Source organism: Zingiber officinale, chromosome 8A, assembly GCF_018446385.1.
Source record: "Zingiber officinale cultivar Zhangliang chromosome 8A, Zo_v1.1, whole genome shotgun sequence".
In the NCBI taxonomy this organism is placed as follows: domain Eukaryota; kingdom Viridiplantae; phylum Streptophyta; class Magnoliopsida; order Zingiberales; family Zingiberaceae; genus Zingiber; species Zingiber officinale.
In genome coordinates, this window is record NC_056000.1 from 12927741 (window position 1) to 12947083 (window position 19343).

General features: G+C 37.3%; 3 protein-coding genes across 6 annotated transcripts; 2 read left to right on the forward strand and 1 right to left on the reverse strand.

Annotated features, from left to right (window-relative positions):
* Positions 1–5457: 5457 nt before the first annotated feature.
* Positions 5458–6563, forward strand: LOC122011549 (transcription factor MYB2-like). Its single transcript, XM_042567935.1, has 3 exons — positions 5458–5646; positions 5726–5855; positions 5928–6563. Exons 1-3 carry the CDS (start codon positions 5499–5501, stop codon positions 6436–6438), a joined length of 789 nt encoding a protein of 262 aa, XP_042423869.1. The 5' UTR covers positions 5458–5498; the 3' UTR covers positions 6439–6563.
* A 633-nt stretch (positions 6564–7196) lies between these two features.
* Positions 7197–10544, forward strand: LOC122012776. The gene is made up of 3 exons (XM_042569420.1): positions 7197–7364; positions 7447–7595; positions 10179–10544. Exons 1-3 carry the CDS (start codon positions 7235–7237, stop codon positions 10251–10253), a joined length of 354 nt encoding a protein of 117 aa, XP_042425354.1. The 5' UTR covers positions 7197–7234; the 3' UTR covers positions 10254–10544.
* Positions 10545–11865: 1321 nt separating this feature from the next.
* On the reverse strand, positions 11866–19261 carry LOC122012546. 4 transcript variants are annotated; one of them, XR_006120263.1, is made up of 8 exons: positions 18928–19261; positions 16702–17040; positions 15338–15788; positions 15182–15187; positions 14653–14948; positions 12621–12950; positions 12266–12335; positions 11866–11972 (listed from the first exon to the last, which is right to left on the reverse strand). XR_006120263.1 is itself a non-coding variant. In XM_042569117.1 (7 exons), exons 2-6 carry the CDS (start codon positions 17014–17016, stop codon positions 12639–12641), a joined length of 1380 nt encoding a protein of 459 aa, XP_042425051.1. In that variant the 5' UTR covers positions 17017–17040; positions 18928–19261; the 3' UTR covers positions 11866–12335; positions 12621–12638. The 4 variants fall into 4 exon arrangements, 2 of the variants coding, with proteins under 2 accessions (XP_042425051.1, XP_042425052.1); XR_006120262.1 differs by having other exon boundaries at positions 12159–12335; XM_042569117.1 differs by having other exon boundaries at positions 11866–12335.
* Between the last annotated feature and the right edge of the window lie 82 nt (positions 19262–19343).

The window sequence follows — 19343 nt, forward strand, 5'->3', positions numbered from 1 at the left end:
AACCAAGGATAGACAGAGACTCAGTCGAGTCGGGTTGATCAGATTGGATGAGGTGAAGATCATCAGCTGATCGGTCGATCGAACGAAGGCGCTATCCGGAGAGGCTGATTTGGACAGAAGGCCGAGAGGATTCAGCAGGTTCGGTCACCTGAACTTGGTGATCAGTTGACCGATCTGGGTCGAGTCAAAACTTGATCCTGAGATCAGAGGATCTATATCAAGTTTGAAGAGGCTATAAAAAGGGTCTTGGCCAGCAAAAATCAAACTACTTGTGCTCCTGTGTGTTGCTCTGAAACGCTTCAACAACGCTCAACTGCTGCTCCGACAATTGATGACTCTTTTACTTATCCTTATATTGTCTGTATACTTTGTTTAGTTTTGTACTTGTAATTGCTTATTTGTAAAGAATTTTCAAGTTATTAGTGATTGCACACCGAAAGCGATCAACGATCGCGGACCTTGGAGTAGGAGTCATCACAGGCTCCAGACCAAGTAAATAAAATTATGTTAGCGATTGCTTTTGTGTCTTTCTTTATTCCGCTGCGTTCTTACTTTGTGTTTTCCGATAAACGAATCAATTAGTCACGAGTGTTATTCACCCCCTCTAGCGCATCATTGATCCTACACTACCGACTTCCTCTCAATTTCGGTCTCAGTCGCTGATATCCTCCATGACTCAGATTCCAACTTCTTGTCTCAGTCTCAACAGCCAACATTCTTGCATCTCAGTCTAAGAGCCCAGTATCTCATATTCTCGGCCTAAGTCATTAACTTCGTTTGTCCTCAAGACCACTCATCATCAACCCCACTTCCCTATCTTCAGATCAGACCTAAACCTTATACCTTATGAGGGCCTACTGATAATGACCATGAATATTCCAAGGCATATGACGCTAGATGAATGGAGAAGAAGTTACTATAGGTTGTCAGAATTGATCTTCTAGACGCTCTCCTTCAAACACGTGACATATCGTGAATAAAAAAAAACCTAACGATCGTTAGATCTAGTCTCCTCATCGGCTCATAGAATGATGACACTACGATTGACATAGGAATGCTTTATTGACAACTATATAAACACTTTCGAAAGTAATGACAAGAGATCCTCAATTTTAAAATCCTACATTAGGTTTTCTCCTTCTCCTACATCTACTTTGTCTTATATATCATTTTAGGTAAATCCTAATTTGAGCATCAGAATGACCTATCAATACTCTTTGATACCGATCTAATTCTCTTTTGGAGTAAATTTTAGATTTCTTCATCTTAGTCACTGACGATCTCTAAAGAAAGTACATGTCAGTACGTTTATTAACCGATGACTTGACCATCCACATTATTTGACCGAAACAGTTGGATTAAAACTCATTAAAATTGGAGTTCATTTTCCATCCATTTTTCCATTAACTTTTCCAACGACACATGACCCTCACTTATCAGTCAACTGGGAAGATTGCGTCTCCTTTAGGCAGCTTTCTACCTACCTCAAATAAGTTTCACTTCTTCTCCTCCAATGAGATGCTAAAGAGTTGGATTCCTGCTGCCAACATTTTCCAAGGTTCTGTACGTGTGGAACATCTGTTGGGCCATTAATCACGCTAGAGTAGAACTAAAGTTTTACACCATCCGTGTGACATTACTACAAAGTTGACAATATCTGAAGAAAACTGTTCTTCTTCTACTGTATCAGGACGACACAGCAACACTCACTTACCCCCAAGATATTAATTCATTTCGTTCAGTGCTACCAGCAATTATACAATTCACCATCATCTCAGAATGACTTGTGCAGGGAAAATAAAAGTCAACCCTCCCCAACTAAAGATCTATATATCTAAACAACCTTCTGAAGTGAACACACTGCCATATTAGATATTTATGGCGATGAAAGTTCATTGATATGATATGCAACAGGCCTTAGCATGATGAAGTACTAAAGGATTGGGGGAGAGTGATGCACTGAGTCTAGTGTTTCTTGCAATAGGAGATTGGGCCATAAAAAAAGTGCAAAGGATGAGGATAATGATAAAAATTTTGTGAGATGCTGGTGAAAGTAGGCAAATCCGAGAGGAACACACGTCCTTCATGCTTCAATAACTCATCACCTTACAGTTCCTACCAATTGCAGTCAACCTTTTGAATTCTGTTTACAATATTCTCACTTCATCATATATGTTTTGCCACTTGGATCATCATTGCCGCCATCATTGAATCACACAAAAGCGAATCTGTAGTTTAAGTAAATTAAAGAAGAGATCGCGTATGGAGTGGAGCAATCTAAGAGGCAGTAGCTAGTGAGGTCGCCGATCGAAGGAGAAGAAATTGCAATTGCTCAAGGACCTGCCATTTGAAAACTAATCTTGGTAGCTTACTGCTTACAAACCTCTATACTTTCGTTGCTTAGGCTTCGACACATGTATATAAAACCTCTCATAAACAAATTTTAAGCTGGTATTTAAAGAAATTAATTGAGGACTTGGGAGCACTGGTGGCATGCTCAAGCACCTCAAGATCACATTTATGTTCTGATTAGGACACATGCATGTACTAGACATGAAAGCACCTGCTGATTCGTAAAAGTGGAGATTAACGCAGTAAAGAAAGCGTAGTGCATGAGGCACGAGAAGGATATATATCTGTTCTTGTACACTTTTGCTTTGCTTTCTCCATTGACAAGAGTTGAACAGTGAAAGAAAAGGAGGATGAGAAAGAGGCAACTTCTTCATACTGGTGCAATCATTTCATATTAAAACTAGCAAGCTTATCATGACCTTTGCCTACTTGTGCCACAACATTCTTCATTAGAGAAATCACTTCTCTCTCAAAAGGATATGATGCTCGATCGGTCTTCTACTTGCATGCGCATGCCATAAGGGAGAGTTAGAGAACAAAACATTCACGTCATGTGACAAAATGGGAGACATTTTCTCATATTTGATTCTGTTTTATGTAGTTCTCGCAATTGATGTTTTGCATATGATACCTCTGCATGAAGAGTAAAGTTGCTCATGCACATCCCTTTTTCACTTCATTATAAAACAAGCTTATCATGTCTGTATTATACTCTTAATCATAAATTCATCCAAAGGTTATTGTCGTGATTCAAATTCCATTTGAGAAAAATACTTTATTTTCCTGATTGTAAACCATTTATGGTGTGGATGAGGTCCCTTCCTGCCACACGATGTGTGCCTGTTTTAATCTCGGCCGTTAATCCTGTGATCTATAAAGTGGTTCCTGAGTTGATCAACGCCTAGAGCATTTAGGCCTCCAATTCATAGTCTTAACCTACCAGTTTGGTATGTGTTGCATCAAAACAGTTGGCATGAACACTAGCCTCTTTTATATTATTTAATTAAATATTTTGACTTAAACACCGATTACTAAATGCTATGCTCTAATACAATACTTGTCCAAATTGAATATGAATGTATAACTCATACCTTGCTTTTGAATGTACAGTCTTAATATCAACAATGATTTCTATTCTTATGCTAAATATTGGACTAGTCCTATACATCCTGTCCAAGCTAATTAATATCAAGATCCAAATCATTACACTTGACGACTAACATGTACATGACAACACCCACGCGGATTTGAAGTCAAAATAATGAAAACAATGCACTGATAATGAAAACAATACTTGTCCACGTAGAGAAGTTTTTGAGTCAAACAAGATTCATCTCGTAAGAATATTGACTATCAAAAGTGTTCACGAGTCAAAGCAAATAGCAGACACAAACATATTATATTTTGCCCATGAAATTCTTTTAATTCTCCTCATTTGTTAGTTACTATCTTGGTTTGAACTGAGAACAGGATTGTGGGCTTCAGCGAAGGAGCCGGTTTGTCTGTTTAAGCCTAAATTTTCATTTATAATTAATTAAGCGGAGAAAGTTCGTCCTTCTAGAATGCTAATTAAATTAATAAATATACTCAGATAGTCACGTTTTCTATACTAATTTTAATTTAACTCTATTTAATTATGTTAGAGACGATGTAATCAAAAGAGTGGAACATTTTATTTTATTAATCCAAATGTCTCTTATAGTTCGTCCTCAGGTTATATAAATAGAGATAAATAATGATTAATTTATAGTTGACCATTAAGTGACTAAAGAGAGAGGAGTTATTTTTACGAGAACATGTTTTTGTTAGGAATTGATTTATGTTCCATTATAATAAATCTGTTACCCTCTTATAACAAACTAGCACCCACAAAGGCAATTATTTCTTTCTTAACATATCTTAAAATGGTTCTGGTGGTAATTACAACCGTGATTGTAATTCCATTGATGAGCCATTTGTGTTAAATTATATCAATTGTATCTTTCCATTGAATTCTTTAAAATATATATTATTTAAAATAGTTACATCCGCTAAATTTTATTTTTATTGCATTAATTAATTTTAATTGTTCTTCTTGAGTGTTCCTTTTAACTATGGGTGAATTTTTTAGGGCCCTTAATTTGTTTAGATCATGTTTAATCACAATATGAAAGAATAGGAGAAGAGCCTCGGGATATTGCAGGGTGGATGAATATACCTGGATTGAAAAGAGAGAGAAAAAAAATTTATCAAATAAATTTCCACTAAGATGAATCAAAAAAATTGTGGCAAAAGACGAATACATTCACCCCTAGCACCCCCACCAACACGTCCCAAGGCCAACAAGGAGGAGATAACTACTAACTTTTGGAATAATGACTAACACATAAGGGAGTTATTTTTTACCTTGGCTACTAAGATGAATCAGAAAAATGATCTATAAATGCTGTGTTCTTATTTCCTTTAATTTCCTCTCCATTTTACAGGGATAAACACATCCTTAATGACTAAAGTTTTGGTATAAGTTGTCATTCTATTTGATGCCAATTCATATGTCCTTTGAAAGCTGTGTTTGAGCACCTACCTTCTAGGTGTCGTCTAGTATAATTCTAATCCCTGCTCACCTAACTTCTCTTTCTAATAGCCCATATTCCACACTTCTGAAAGTCAACAATCTTACTCATCAGCTGTTTGACTTACAACCTCAGAATGTCAACCACAAATAAAAATAGATAATAAATTCGATAACTAAATACCAAAGCACCAATTTGTCTCGTCACACAAGGTCATAATCTATTCTATTCCCCATCCCATTCCGCAAACAAGACAAGTAGGCATCCACGTCAATCATTGACCTTTGCCTCCTCCCCCAAATCCAAAACAATCACTTCATGTTCTCCTACAAATACAAACAAAATTCTCATAATTCCCAAACTCCACTTGGAAGAATGAAGACAAAGCAAAGTCAAAGTTCACGTCTTCAGTACTCTGTTTGGCCTGGCCTTGCTAATTATATAATGCCCCTACTTTAAGGCTTTAATTAGCTTAAACTAATCTCGTTACATCACATGCTGCTTTGACGCCGCCCTCTATAAAACCCCGCAATCATCCATAGCAACTAATTCACAGAAGAGTGAGTAATTTAGCTCCAAAGCATTCACACAGTGATGGATTTCGATGCCAGAGCTGGTAGTAACTCTGATGTTGAGATGGAGCTGAGGAAAGGTCCATGGACGGTGGAAGAAGACCTCTTGTTGGCGAACTACGTCTCTGTGCATGGCGAGGGCCGATGGGATTCTGTAGCCAAATGCTCAGGTTTCTACTCCATTTGCTTAGTTTCCATTAAGTTTCTAAGATTCGTGCAGAAACTTTAACTAGAGATGTGGAATAACAGGGCTGAGAAGGACCGGGAAGAGTTGCCGGCTCCGGTGGCTGAACTACCTCCGCCCGGACGTCCGACGGGGTAACATCACTCCGGAAGAGCAACTCCTCATTCTCGAGCTCCACTCTCGTTGGGGAAACCGGTGAGTAGTAGATGAACAAAGAGACGAGATTCATATAACCGATCATGAGTAATTTAAAATATGGCATGGTAGATGGTCAAAGATAGCGCAGTTGTTGCCGGGGAGGACGGACAACGAGATCAAGAACTACTGGAGGACGCGAGTGCAGAAGCACGCGAAGCAGCTGCGGTGCGACGTCAACAGCAAGCGGTTCAAGGACATGGTGAAGTACATGTGGATGCCCCGTCTGGTGGAGAGAATTCAGGCCGCTTCCGGCGGCCGTTGCGAAGCCTCCGTGCCACAGACCGCGTGGCCAGCGGAGGAAGGCACGCGGCTTGTACCTGTGGCGGACACGACCAGCAAATCGAACACGGTCAATTTGTCGTCGGAGTCGTCCGATGCGGCCTCAGCGTCTAATTACTTTACCGGCGGCGTCGAAGTCGACGCCGCGTGGTTTCGGGATACTGCGGCGGCGGAGCTGAGTGAAGAAGGATGGATAGAGTCGCTGCGGAGTCCGGGAATCTGCGATAACTTTTGGTCGCAGGATTTGGAGCAGAGCGGGTGGGAGGAGTGCTGCCTGTGGAACATGGAGCAGGGGCTTTAGCAGACATGAAGAACAGAGCTAGCCAAAACTATGTAAAATGGAACTTTTGCTGTAACTTTCTTCTCGATGACTACTGAAGTTCGTAATTTCATCTGATTCTTTGAGCAAATTGTAGCACTTAAACTGTTAATTTCAGATCTAATTGTAATTTAAAACTGCTATTAGATTCTATTATAGATCATTGGTCAACGAATATCATATATAGCAGCCCATGTCTCAATGTTTACTGAAGAAAAAGACTTTTAAAATTCGTGTCACGCCGTACAAAATTAATCGTATTTTCAAACAATAATTCCATAATAATGGCTACCGTTCCCATGCCTCTTTAGAATGCCACAATTCAAATGATGATTCCGGATACTTACACTGTTCCTTATCACTCATCTCGTTCTCAAGGAAAAAAAAGGAGATATTTTGTGGAGTCTACAGGGTAGAAGCTTTCTAGATAAATAGAAGTAGGACTGAAGTTAGAGGAGATATGAGATATTTTGTCTGTTCTACTATTTTGTTTGGGTAGATTATAATGACATTGCACAATTGATATGATCAATCGTAGAGTTGACTCGGACATAATTACAAATGACTTTTTGTATTTTGCAAATATTATTTTAAAAAGCAAAATTATAAACAAAATGTCGAATAGATGTGAACTAAGCAGGCAGCGGCCTTCACATTTCGAAGGCCCAATCTAGGCCCAGGTTACTCGGAGCCGAGTTTCTTGGGTTAAACCTTTGAACTTTAAACCCATGCACATCGTCCGGTTCGTTCGTACTCACACGGGATCGGCAGTGGGAGGATGGCGCTGGCGGCGAAATGCTGGATGCGACTCATCGCCGGTGGTGGAGGCGCTGCTCGAGCCTTCTCTCCGCCGCCGCTCCTACCTAGGATTGCCAATGTCAGATCATACCATGCGCCCATTTACGAAGGTACGGTAAGGTTAGGGTTTTGAGTTCGACGAGGAACTTAGACGATCGTTTAATCATGGGCTTGAGGGTATTGGTTTCGCAGTGAAGGTGGGGATTCCGGAGTTCTTGAAGGGGGTGGGAAACGGAGTGGAAGCGCACGCCGCGAAGCTGGAATCAGAGATCGGAGATTTCCAGAAGCTTCTCGTCACGCGAACCCTTCGCCTCAAGAAACTCGGCATTCCCTGCAAACATGTGAATGTTCTTTTCTTGTTTTTTTTTAAATCTCCCCTTCTCTGTCAAGTTTATTCTATCATTGTTAAAGGAATTACTGATTCAGATTGGTTTAAGCTATCAATATCAGTATACACAAATGATATTCTAGGAAAATGGAGTTGATCTTGTTCTTCCAAGTTTCAAGATATGGCTCCATAAAAAAAAATAGGCACTCTTCTAAGGGAATCGACTGCTGTTCAAAATAATTTGACACTCCCATCTGAGACTTTCGTGAAGTTTTGACAATTATAGGACTGCATCATCTGCTTCCAAAAAAGAAAAAAATCTGGAGAAGCTCAAGTTTTGCAAGAGCTTATGTCCCGATGGTTTAGTAGCTGATCCTGAGTAGGTGAATATAGCTTATGTGCTTTTGGTTTCTATAATTCCAGTGAGATTCATTAGGACCCTACAAGCTACGGAGATGAATTTTCCTATGTAGTAGAAGGTTTAGACTTGCTCGCCAACTGTAGTGGTTGTTAATACACTGTCTATTGGTTCCACGGTGATGGTTATCAATACATGGATAGCTTTTAACTATAATAAGGGGTGTTCAACAACAGTAAAAACTGGAAAAGAATGTTAGTAATATCGGCTCAAACAAGGACATCATAATGAACCTTAGAGTGAACAAGTGTGTCTTTCCAAATCAGTCTTTCCAAAGTCTAAATTTGAAATTTACAAAAGAGTCCATAAGAAGCATCAAATTTTGGTGTGAATGAGAAGGCATGTAGTAATTTGGACATTTGCATAATTTAAGTGATAAAATAGGAGATTTGGACCTAACCAACAATGTAATATATCTGAACTGTCTGACCCAATTTGGTTTAGTAAAATTTTGACTGCCTGGAAGTGGAAAATCTCAACATTTACTCTTAGTATTTCTATAATATTTTTGGATGGAGAGAATGGTTAGCTAAGGATTAGGAATGCTATGTTATCACTCTTTTCTGTTTTCTACCCTCCTAATAAAACAAATCCTACCAATTTTACTGTTTATTTTCCCTATATTGTGGATCCTGATAAATTTATACCTTGGTGGCATCTTCTTCAATTGCTTGAATGTGAAATTGAAGCACTTCTATGTTATTATTCTACTGTTGCACTTGTTTAATCAATTATCTATGATTAGATTTCTTTCTATCTGCTATTATTGAAGGTTGTATGTGAAATATCTATTACACATTATCACATGGGTATACATAGGAGTCATGATAAAAACCCTATTCTTAAAGTATTAATGTGAACTAAACTCATTATCCCTAGTAACCTATTGAAAATATTTTAACACTCAAGTTGAATCCTTATATTTATCGAAGTTGGTTATATAAATTTGAAAAGTTCTACTAAATATAAAGTGGTAACACTAACCGAGATCATGACTATGACTGTCAAATGAAAGCATAGTACTTGTATACAGGTAAAAACGAAACATAAAAAAATTAATAGAGCATGCAACTAACAAACTCTTAGAGCTCAGATCTGCATATGACCAATGATGTGCTTGACCTAAAATTAATACATCAACAAAGAGAGGACAAAGAGAGCAAGGATGAAGTGAAACAAGCATGAAGAGAAAGATCTCCCTTGAGTGAGCTTTTTTACAAAATTAGTTTCCTCTGCAATAGATTGAAGGAAAAGGGAAGCATTTGAAGGTTATGAAGGAAAGATAGTTGGCACAACTCAAATCTTTATTGGACATAACAAATAAGAACAGAACATTTTCTCCAGCTCCACCTTTTGTTGGATATAACAATATGGATATAGGATATTTTCATTGGTTAGGTTTTCGGCGGAGATGGAAGAAGTTAGTAGAAACCAATACTGGGGAGATTAAGCAAAAGAAAGTTTCTGCTGAAGGGATAGCTAATAGCATATTTGAAACAGTAAAGGAGAACTAAAACTAGCAAAAAAAAAAGGCAGAGCACACAAATTTGCTACACACTGAAGCAGACAGAAGGGGAGTAGATCTGGAGATTTTGGAAGGATATGATGCAGCAGAAATTGAAGAATGTCAATTCTGGCATGGATATCTTTGATGGAAGAGGCAAAGAAGAAGAGGGAGATTCTATGGGCAGCAATGCATGAAGATAATTGAAGGAGAAGCTTGCAAAGCGTTGGTGAGCAGCGAGGTGACCGACAGCAAAGCGCACTATTTGCAAGCTGGACATTGCCAAGTTATATCTGTACATCTAATAATAGTATTTTTTTAAATCTGGAAACAATTTCTTAAGGTTCGCAAACTTTCTTAAGATTATTTAAAATGCAATAATCTGCATTCTCGCTGTGCTTATGTATATGCTTATTGTGTTGCTTGTTTGAATAGAAACCCTGGAATACCTGTATACAGTTCAACATCTTTATTGTTGTTTCAATTTTCAAAATGAGATCATCGTTTCAATTTCCAAAGGAGATGCAAATTTCAAATATGGAGCAAACTTAACATTTGTGCTTATTTCAGTTTCATCCGTCTGAAATATTGGAAATTCTTTTACCAATTGAATAAATGAATGTTGTTGATCCCTGAAAGTTTGTTCCACTGATTTTTGCTTGTGTATAATGCAGAGGAAACTGATTCTTCGATACACACATAAGTACAGGCTGGGTCTTTGGAGGCCTCGAGCTGAGGTTCAGAAATGAGCTCGGGGTTTAAATGTTAAAATCGGACAATGACGGCAACAAGTCTTCCTCAGTTCTCCAATCTCAGATGGAGTTTGATGAAAATACTTGTTCTTGTTTTAAATCTTCTTCAAAACCAAGGAAACTTGCATAAAACATCTGTTTAGTTTGCAGAATTCCATGACAAAGCGCACTAGCTGATTAGCTGTGATGTTTATTGTCTTTAGAATATGCAAAATCCTACTTATGGTATCAACAATTCTTGATCCAATATCAAGTCATCCTGCCTATGAAATTGAGCTTTTTATAGTATCATTGGCATGTGAGCAGCCGGTCTGATTCTTTTTAATTGACGGCTAAAGTTTATTGAAAATATCTATGATAGAACAATTTAAGTTGTGTTGTTCTAGAAAAATGACGTTTCAAAAAGAAATTGCTATTTTAATTTTTACCCATTAGCTTTTGGTATGTTTTTTAATTGACATTAGATAATTTTAGGATGTTAGATTAATTGTTTATTAAAAAAAATTTATTCATTAATTTGTTGAAATTGGGATTCAATCTTGGGATGTTTGGGAAATTGAAAAGACGCCTTATTGAACTAAGATATTCTGCACAACGAGTTAATGATTAATCAAAGTTAAGGATTGATTCACTCAATGATCAGCACTGCGAGCAGTCACATATTATGTCTTGCACGTTCTGATGGCATGAAGATCTATTTTCTTTCTATAAGATACTCTTTTTCTCCAGAACGAAGATTTAAATATCAATCTAAGCTCATCTACTTGTTTGTAACAGCAAGTAGAAAGCTCAATTTCATAAGCAAGATGGCTCCGTATTGGATCAAAAACGCCTCTCCGGTGACAACTCGTCATGTGATAAACTTAACTAATGACGCATCATCAGCAGAAAAATGGGTGTATGGTGTACTCTACGGTGGAGTTGGCTGGCCGAGGATTGTGGCATTGAGGACCAAAGGGGCAGAGTGGCCACTCTTCAGCTTTGTGCCAGAAACAAATGTCTCCTCCACACGCCCTACCTTCCTCCGGCCGTCTATTTCCTTGAAGACGGCGACATAACCTTTGTTGGATTTGGACTGGACAGTGATGTCTCCACCCTTGAGGATGACTACTGGCTTTGCTGTCAAAATGCTGTCGACTTGGATCGTGCATTCACGGAGTACATGGAGAAGAAATTGTGTCAACAAGAGTTCGATTTGAAAGATTGCATTGGAGAAACTGAGAGCTCAATTCCAAGAGACGCCTTAACGTGATATTCCAGTAAGTAATTGCGACGCTGAAAAGCCATCGGAGGATCAATCGACGTCTAAGTCTGTCACAGATTGGGTTGCAAAATATTAAACAAGTAGACGCGAGTACTTGGTTTTGAATCGCTGGATTTCATGGATAGATAATTGGATTGCAAATTGTTCTTTAGGGATAACACATTTATATGCTTAAGCCAAATGGGGCTATTTAATAGCCAATTTTTTAAAAAATAATTTAATTTTGCAATACTTCAAACATGCAAAATCTCTAATAAGCATCAAGGATGCAGATGAGATGATTGAAGTTAGCTCTTTAATCGTCATTTCTGCGGCACGCATAATGAACCCGTTTTTTTTTTAAACTTTCCTCGCGCCTTTTGTTCACTTTTGGCTTAAATGCGAAATTCTTCAAATTCCTTTGTTTCGGCTGCTTCGCCTCAAATAAACTCGCCTTACAATGAGTCAACTTCCTAAAATGCACCAAAAACATAATTCCGTTAGGGAGACAAATATTAAATAGCATTTCGGCTTGTGACTCAAAAAAACGATTCAAAATTATTGTTTCCAAGATTCAAATAAAATTGCACGGTAGTTAATGGTGTCTGATAAAACATGTTTACAAATATGATCCTACTAGCAAGATACATCTTCATCACCTTTCAATGAGAAACCCTCCAACTCAAATCGAACACATCTCTAGAAACATAGGTACCACATTAGATCTGAGTTTCTCTAAACCATCCAAGTACTTTAACATACTTGCCTAGGGTAAAGAGCCAGCTGCTTACAGGGAAATGCCCTCTGCCCTTTTCTTGAATTTCCATGTATGCACCCTGAAAATTACACTAGGAAGGATTAGAAAACCGGTGCAACAATATCCAATAAATGACTTGTATACTAGTCGTGATTCCTTTCTCAATGACTGACACTTCGAAACATCTTTCCTTGTCAGCAATCAGGTAATCCTTGTTGCCACACTTACCTTAAGCTGCAGCCAATACACACCCCCATTCTTAGAAGTAGAATGTCTTAAGCATCAAGGAAGAAAGAAACAAAAGACAAATACCTCCTAGTTCCTTTCCTACTTTGGAAGGTTCAAAATGCAAAATTCAACTCACCGCCAGACTCGATACTGATTAATAACGGCCATATGCGTTCCCAAAATCTTCACGTCTTTGGCGCTGGAATTCACCATACCCTTCAGGTGGCCTTGAAGCTGAATAGTTATCAGCAGGGTACTGGTGTCTGCTTCCAGAATCCATGGGTAAGCTAGACCCAGCATACTGCAGATTCCTGGAGGATTGGTCATATTCAACCAAAGATGGTTGGCTATATGCAGTCTGTCGTGTTTGAGACTGCTTTTGAATAAATTCCTGCCACTGTTTCAAGTGCTCAGTCCTTGTATCAGCCAGCTTCTTCATGTAATCCTCTCTAAGCTGCCTTATGCACTGCATATAATATGTGCAACTATTATGCCAAGAGCGTGTCATTGTATAAATAAGTTTTGAGTTCACCCACACACAGAAAACAGTAGATGGTTGTTTCATACAAGAAAGAAAAAGAAAAGGATAAAAATAAAAGAGTACTAAATTATGAACCATCAAATAAGTATTTCATCTCAATTACTCGGGGGAACTCACATCAATGCTAGGCTGAACCAAGGGACATTACTGTCACATTTATGAATCTCCCATATGACTATCAGCTTGCCTTAATAAAATCAGAATACATAAAACTAAGAAGTCAAACTACTGGTAGGAAAGGTACATACTGCATATGGATAGGTACAAACTGCCATTAAGAACCGTATAGGTTATAGAACAATTTGATTATGTTAAATATGATTGGATGACTACCCATCCCAAAAGATATCCTCCCTTTTATATGTGAGCAAGAGTGGATTCAGCCCAAGCCCAACTTGTGGAGTGACTTAACTAAGAGGCATATAATTTTTTACAATAGAGAAAATGTAGGATTCAACTACAAAGTCAACTGCCCTGTTATCATGCTACATTTAAATGAGTAATCACTTAAACCAAATTTTTAACAATTAGAAAAGGTCTGATTTATGAATTATGAACAATATGCTTTCAATTTTAACAGATCTAGCCATTTAGGTAGGCCTTCATTAAACAAGTTCAGGGATAAAACCAGCAAATGTGAATAAGTACAATCAAAATGTACCTATTCTTAAGCACCCAACAACGTTTTGGAACAAGTATTTAACATGTATTAATCTGCAGTATTGATAACAAAAAACAGCCAACAAAGGCCTCATACATGGATCTAAGATAAGGCCTCACATACTGGAAGTTGATATGCGAGTATTTCAGGATTCTGAATCAAAACAGTAGCAAAACAAGTCACAATTCAAGCATTCAACAACAAAGGAGATTTATTTATCACTTCTCTTCTCAACTTTACCATTCAACTCTCTCCTCCCAACTCCACTTTTCCTTTGATTCTTCTTTATCAGCAGTTTCCTTCATATTCCATTTGGCCTTACCTTCTACTATGATCAACATGCATAATGCATATTTCATGCAGACAAAGTATTTAAAGAGGTCAAGGTTGTCAACTCTGATGTATGAACTGGGTCCATAGATAAATAATTGGATCAGTTACAGCCAAGATAAATTGAATATTTAGCAAAGCTACTGAAATTAGTAGGAACAATATGATTTTGAACCTTCTACTAGAGTTTTCTTTAAGGATGGAGAAGTAACCTGGCAGGACAGTTCAGTGTAGGTTAAAGGGGGTTTTCTTTGAATATAAATAATCATCCATTTATTTTTGTATATTTGAAGTAGTTTTGAACTATCATATATTCACAATCCATCTAAAGGAGCACAAGCATATTTTAATAGCTCAAGTCATGCATTTATTGCATTATTTGAAGGAGCATTAAAGAATGTATTAAATTTCTTCTTTAACAGCATCAGATTAGGAAGAAAAACTACTAACAGGAAGCTAATAATTAACATGTATACAAATTGAACACAACACTATTGAGAAGCATATTCATGTAGATTAGGAGATAATAACTACCAGAAAACAAAGGTCCAAATATCTTTCATGTACATATGACAACTGCAAACGTGAAGGGATTTCTTAATAGACGCACAGTTAACCAATATGCTTAAATGATACCTCACGGTGCTTGTAGTTCTCTTCATCCTCTTCTTGAGCGTGTATTCTTGACAATTCTATGACCTCTTCCTTAAATTCCTTCTCAAGATCTTCCAAAGATTGAGAGTAACTATGCGAGTCATATTTATGCTCAGGAAGGGAATCTGTTCTCCACCTCTCAACATCCCAGCTACCTTCATGCAAACCAGTAAAATGATTGCGCCCATCAAAAGATCTAAATGTGTCCCGTCCAACATCTGGACGAAGAGGAGACTTTGAGTGTGTTTGGCGACCTTTTCCTCCATCATTAGGATAAGCTTCGGGAAATGAAGAACATGTAAGCAATTCCAGACTATAAATCCAGACTTGTAAGGTAGATTGATGCTTTATCTAGAGAGTAGAATATGTTTGAAGAGGGGTCAATGCCAGAACGATACACAAATCTCAAAGGGTAATCAAACCATAATAGGCTGTCCTTTCAATAAATCAGTCTGACCCAGAAGCACGGAGAAAATCACTTCATAATCGAACACATAAAGCTTGAACTTACCTCTTGCTGCAAAGGACAAACACTAAATTATTTCATGATCAAACATATAGGATAATCTTTTAAATAATTGTCAAACCAGAAAGAAAACTAATGGATGAAACAATATGTTTTCAGGTACCAATATCTCTGCAACTGACAGAGAGATCCATTCCCTACCTCTTGGAGAACCCCTAGATATTTTATGTGGGTCTTGACGAACATGTTCTTCAGCCGGCCTTTCCTGATTGGCACTCCTGCTTGGGAAGCGTGATGCACTTCTAGGGCTAGAATGAGACCTCTGAGATTCAGAACGTCTTAGATGTGTAGATTTTGGACTTCCATGAGGTGATCTAATCTCATTTCTGTTTGAACTACTAGGGCTTCTCTGTCTATCCTTGCCATCCTGAATTGTTTTATGAACAGCATCTACCCCTTTTGCTAAAATTAATCGGTCTTTCCCACTAACAAATAGAAACTTCTCGTCCATTTTAATCTTACAGCCAACATCCATTTCAATTTGATTTATCACCTTCTCAGAGAAAAGGATTCTCACATTCTTGTCTCTAGCAGGAACTCTTTCAAAAAACTCTGCAGATTTACGGCTTGCTCCAAGTGTTGATGGACATCCCTAAAGGAAACATGGTAATAGAGAGGATTAGGCCCTTTACAGCATAAAAGAAAAATAAAAATAGAGTAAATGTCTGGCTTCATTAAATATAACAGAGCATGAACTTGAAAATATTTCCTCAACTTTTTACTTATACCACATGCTGTGAAATGTTATGTTTCTATAATAAAGTTAGATATGTAGCCAAAAGCTAGAAACCTTTAGAAGGTTATTGCTAAAAGAAAAAAAAAATCCATAAAACTAAAATTTCTGCATTCACCTTCCACTATTGCTGATTCTTTCCATAAAGATTAACTTTAGTGAGCTCAGTTTGCTAGCTACAAATGGAAGCACTCAAGGAGGAAAAAGATATGTACACCCATTGTCTTAGTAAGCAGATGATCATATTAATTTTGAGTTGTTCTTGAAGAACATATTTTCAAAACAGCATACCTGCTCTTTAGAAATAAGAAGTGTGCCAGCTAATTATGTTTATGAAAAAAAATGAATGGAACAAATTCAGGTTAACTAAAAATGGTTACAGAGAGGAGGAAAAACGTCATGATAAAACAAGTACACATTTTAAACCAGCTTTTGTACAGCATAAGTTATCATGGTTTGCATGACTCACTCCTCTTCTACCCCAGCTTTTCTGGATACCTCCTTAAAAATAAATAATTTAATATTGTCAGTAAACATAAGAATCTACTGAACTATTCTTCCTATAAACAAAAACAAGTACATTTAAAATAAAAGTGTTTGAAGCATACCAAAGAGATAGAACATTTTGGTTTCACAGGGTAGAATAAAAAGCAAAGTAATTGCGAATTTTCTGTCTAACAAGATCGGTAGTGATACCACAGTAAAGTTTGACAAACTCATCTGCAAGTCAGATTCCCTTGTAGCAACATCTTACCCAAATTATACAGCTTACCTGAGTAAAATGGCCTGACTCCCCACAAATCTTGCATATCATCTCTTCTTCTTTTCTTTTCTTCCAATTTCTTTCAGTTGCCTTAGCTTTAGCCTCCCAAACCTTGGCCTCTCTACTTGTAAAATCAGTTGGCACAGCATTAGGATCTCGAGGTTCATCTTCCTCATCAGAATGACTACCAGAAAGGGCCCTCTTGTTTGTATCCCCTTTCTGTGTGGTTGTATCAACTTTTGATTGCACCGGACCAGTATATGCCTTCCCATAGATTTCATTAAAAAGCTCATCATCTATTTCAGGGCTTGCATGTCTGGCCATTTTGAGAAGCCAACGAATTAAAACCTGAATCACAAATAAGTATGGTTATAATCTTCATTTGACATTTTCCAATCATCATTCTTCAACAAAAGTAAAATTGCTCTGCCTGATGACAATTGAATGACTGTAGTCACCTGTAAGATTATTTCCATCTCATAACACCCCATGGAAGCTTGCACAGCAAAAGCTAAAATTATATAATGAAAGCCAAAAAATGACTAAAGAGGTATTCAATTTCTAATAGTCAAATGCAGCGTTGTTTAATTTTAAACCAGCTTTAGTAACCATCACATTATGCTATATCCTCAAAAGGTTGGGAAATTTTCAAATTTTCCCAATGGTTTTCATTTGGGCTAATTCTTAGCTTTATAAGTGACTAATTTAGGTGGTAATTTAGAAGGGTAAAATATGCAATTTGGTCCTACATAGGGAACAATTTAACTACAAATGAAAAACCTTGGGGTACTTTGACATTAATTAATTGTAATAGAGTAGCCTGAAAAAATTGTTAAACATTGAATGGTATTTTGAAAATTGCCCTACAAAGTTGCAAGAAAATGAAAACACAATGGTCAACGAATAATGTTAAAGTATTCCTTGTATTACAGATTAATCTTTACCAGGATTGTAAGCAATAATCATCACTTGATTTTCCAAGTCAAAGTCTATGTTACTAGGACTCATATATGTGTATCTGGCACATGTAAGGATCCATGTTACACTCATTATTTTTTTCAATGTTTGGAGTGTTGAGGGCTGCTTTTAAGGATTCTGACTAGATTATGTCCAATTTGAGATTTATTAAGCCAATAGATTGTTGAGTCACATGTTGATCAAGTTAAATTTACCTTAGATACAAACCACATGTGAATCAGATTTTTGAGTGTTTTATAACTCAACTGATGGTGAACCAAAATGAACCAGTCTGCCTCCAAACAACAATAATAAAAATAAAAAAAATTCACAAACCAAACATAGTATTTCAACTGCATTTACATAGTTTGCACCCTTGAAGCTTTCTTTAGGCTATTAAGTTACAAAATACCTATCTATTTGGAATAATTTCCTCTCTCCTTCAAATGATTATGGCATCGAAGCTTTAAATATATGTAACAACACTAGGGCTATCAATAGTGGATCAACAATACCATCTGACTACTACGCTCATAGCACTTTACCAAGATCTTTTAAATTAGTTGTTTAATATCTTATTTTAGACTTACCCTGAAGGATTCTTTTTTTTTAGGCTTACTCAGCAGGTTATAAAAAGTCACATCCAGAAGCATTATGCTCTCAAGATATTAAAAAAAAAACCCTGCAATTCTCTATTCAAACTTTATATAAATCAATAAGGACCTTCTAATAGGAGACCAAGAATATACCTTTTGTTGTATGTTTCAACATCCAAATTGTCTAATGCGCTGAATATGACTAAATACAATTGAAACAGTAAAATAAAGAGAAAATTTTATAATACATCTAAACATTTGGATTATTTACTAGAACTAAAATCATTAGCTAAGCTAGTATTGTTTATGAATCACGTTTAAATAAATCCTATCTTCAACTGAAATGGAAACGACATTAAAATAATTTTACATACGCTCTAACTTTTTCTTGCAATGAATCTAAGCTATAGTTAATTTAATATATTCAGAAAATAGAATTGATTGAAAAGTTGTGCATGATGAATAGTCAGTTGGTTCGTCAAAGCAAGGAAGTAAAAACACTCCAAGGATAGCCCTTCCTGACACAGATCATAGATTCTAAGAGAAATGGATGCAGCAACAAATAGACTTCATGTCAAGTCAAGACCTCTGACATTGCAGAAGCAAGAAAAAAAAAAGATGAATCGCAAAAGCATTAAAAAAAATGAAGCAAAAGTGAAGGGGCATGATGACAAATTCATACCTTGTAGTTAAAGATTACAAATTAGGGCTTCAATACTTAGAGCACTCAAATGTTAAATGCTTCAAGTATATCGGTGCCTGATATCCTTGTCAAGAAGCGACGATGACAGAAATGACGAGATTACGGCGGGCGCGACAAGAACGGTCAGACGGTCAGCTGTGACGGCAAGGGAGGAAGGAGGAGTTCTCGAAGGCAAGGAGGGCCGACGAAGCGTGATCGAGGAGCGGGCACTGACGTGGAAACCGTGGAAAAGGGAGGGCGACGATGGAACGTGGCGGCGAGCAGCTTCGATTGGGATCGAGTCGGAGTTTCGGAGACTGGAATTAGGGCAAGCATCTGCTCACTCATTTGTGTATGAACGTTTCAGCTTACGGATCGGGTTTCAACTAGATCCGATAGGTAAACCGAATCCAATG

Excerpts from the sequence above, each read along its gene's own strand:
- LOC122011549 (XM_042567935.1), top strand. The coding sequence starts at position 5,499 with ATGGATTTCGATGCCAGAGCTGGTAGTAACTCTGATGTTGAGATGGAG. Across the intron at positions 5,647-5,725 it reads TTCTGTAGCCAAATGCTCAG|GGCTGAGAAGGACCGGGAAG; the intron begins GTTTCTACTCCA and ends GTGGAATAACAG. Across the intron at positions 5,856-5,927 it reads CACTCTCGTTGGGGAAACCG|ATGGTCAAAGATAGCGCAGT; the intron begins GTGAGTAGTAGA and ends ATGGCATGGTAG.
- LOC122012776 (XM_042569420.1), top strand. The coding sequence starts at position 7,235 with ATGGCGCTGGCGGCGAAATGCTGGATGCGACTCATCGCCGGTGGTGGA. Across the intron at positions 7,365-7,446 it reads CCATGCGCCCATTTACGAAG|TGAAGGTGGGGATTCCGGAG; the intron begins GTACGGTAAGGT and ends TTGGTTTCGCAG. Across the intron at positions 7,596-10,178 it reads TCGGCATTCCCTGCAAACAT|AGGAAACTGATTCTTCGATA; the intron begins GTGAATGTTCTT and ends TGTATAATGCAG.
- LOC122012546 (XM_042569117.1), bottom strand. The coding sequence starts at position 17,016 with ATGGCCAGACATGCAAGCCCTGAAATAGATGATGAGCTTTTTAATGAA. Across the intron at positions 15,789-16,701 it reads AGTCAGGCCATTTTACTCAG|GGATGTCCATCAACACTTGG; the intron begins GTAAGCTGTATA and ends TGTTTCCTTTAG. Across the intron at positions 12,951-14,652 it reads AGAACTACAAGCACCGTGAG|TGCATAAGGCAGCTTAGAGA; the intron begins GTATCATTTAAG and ends TATTATATGCAG.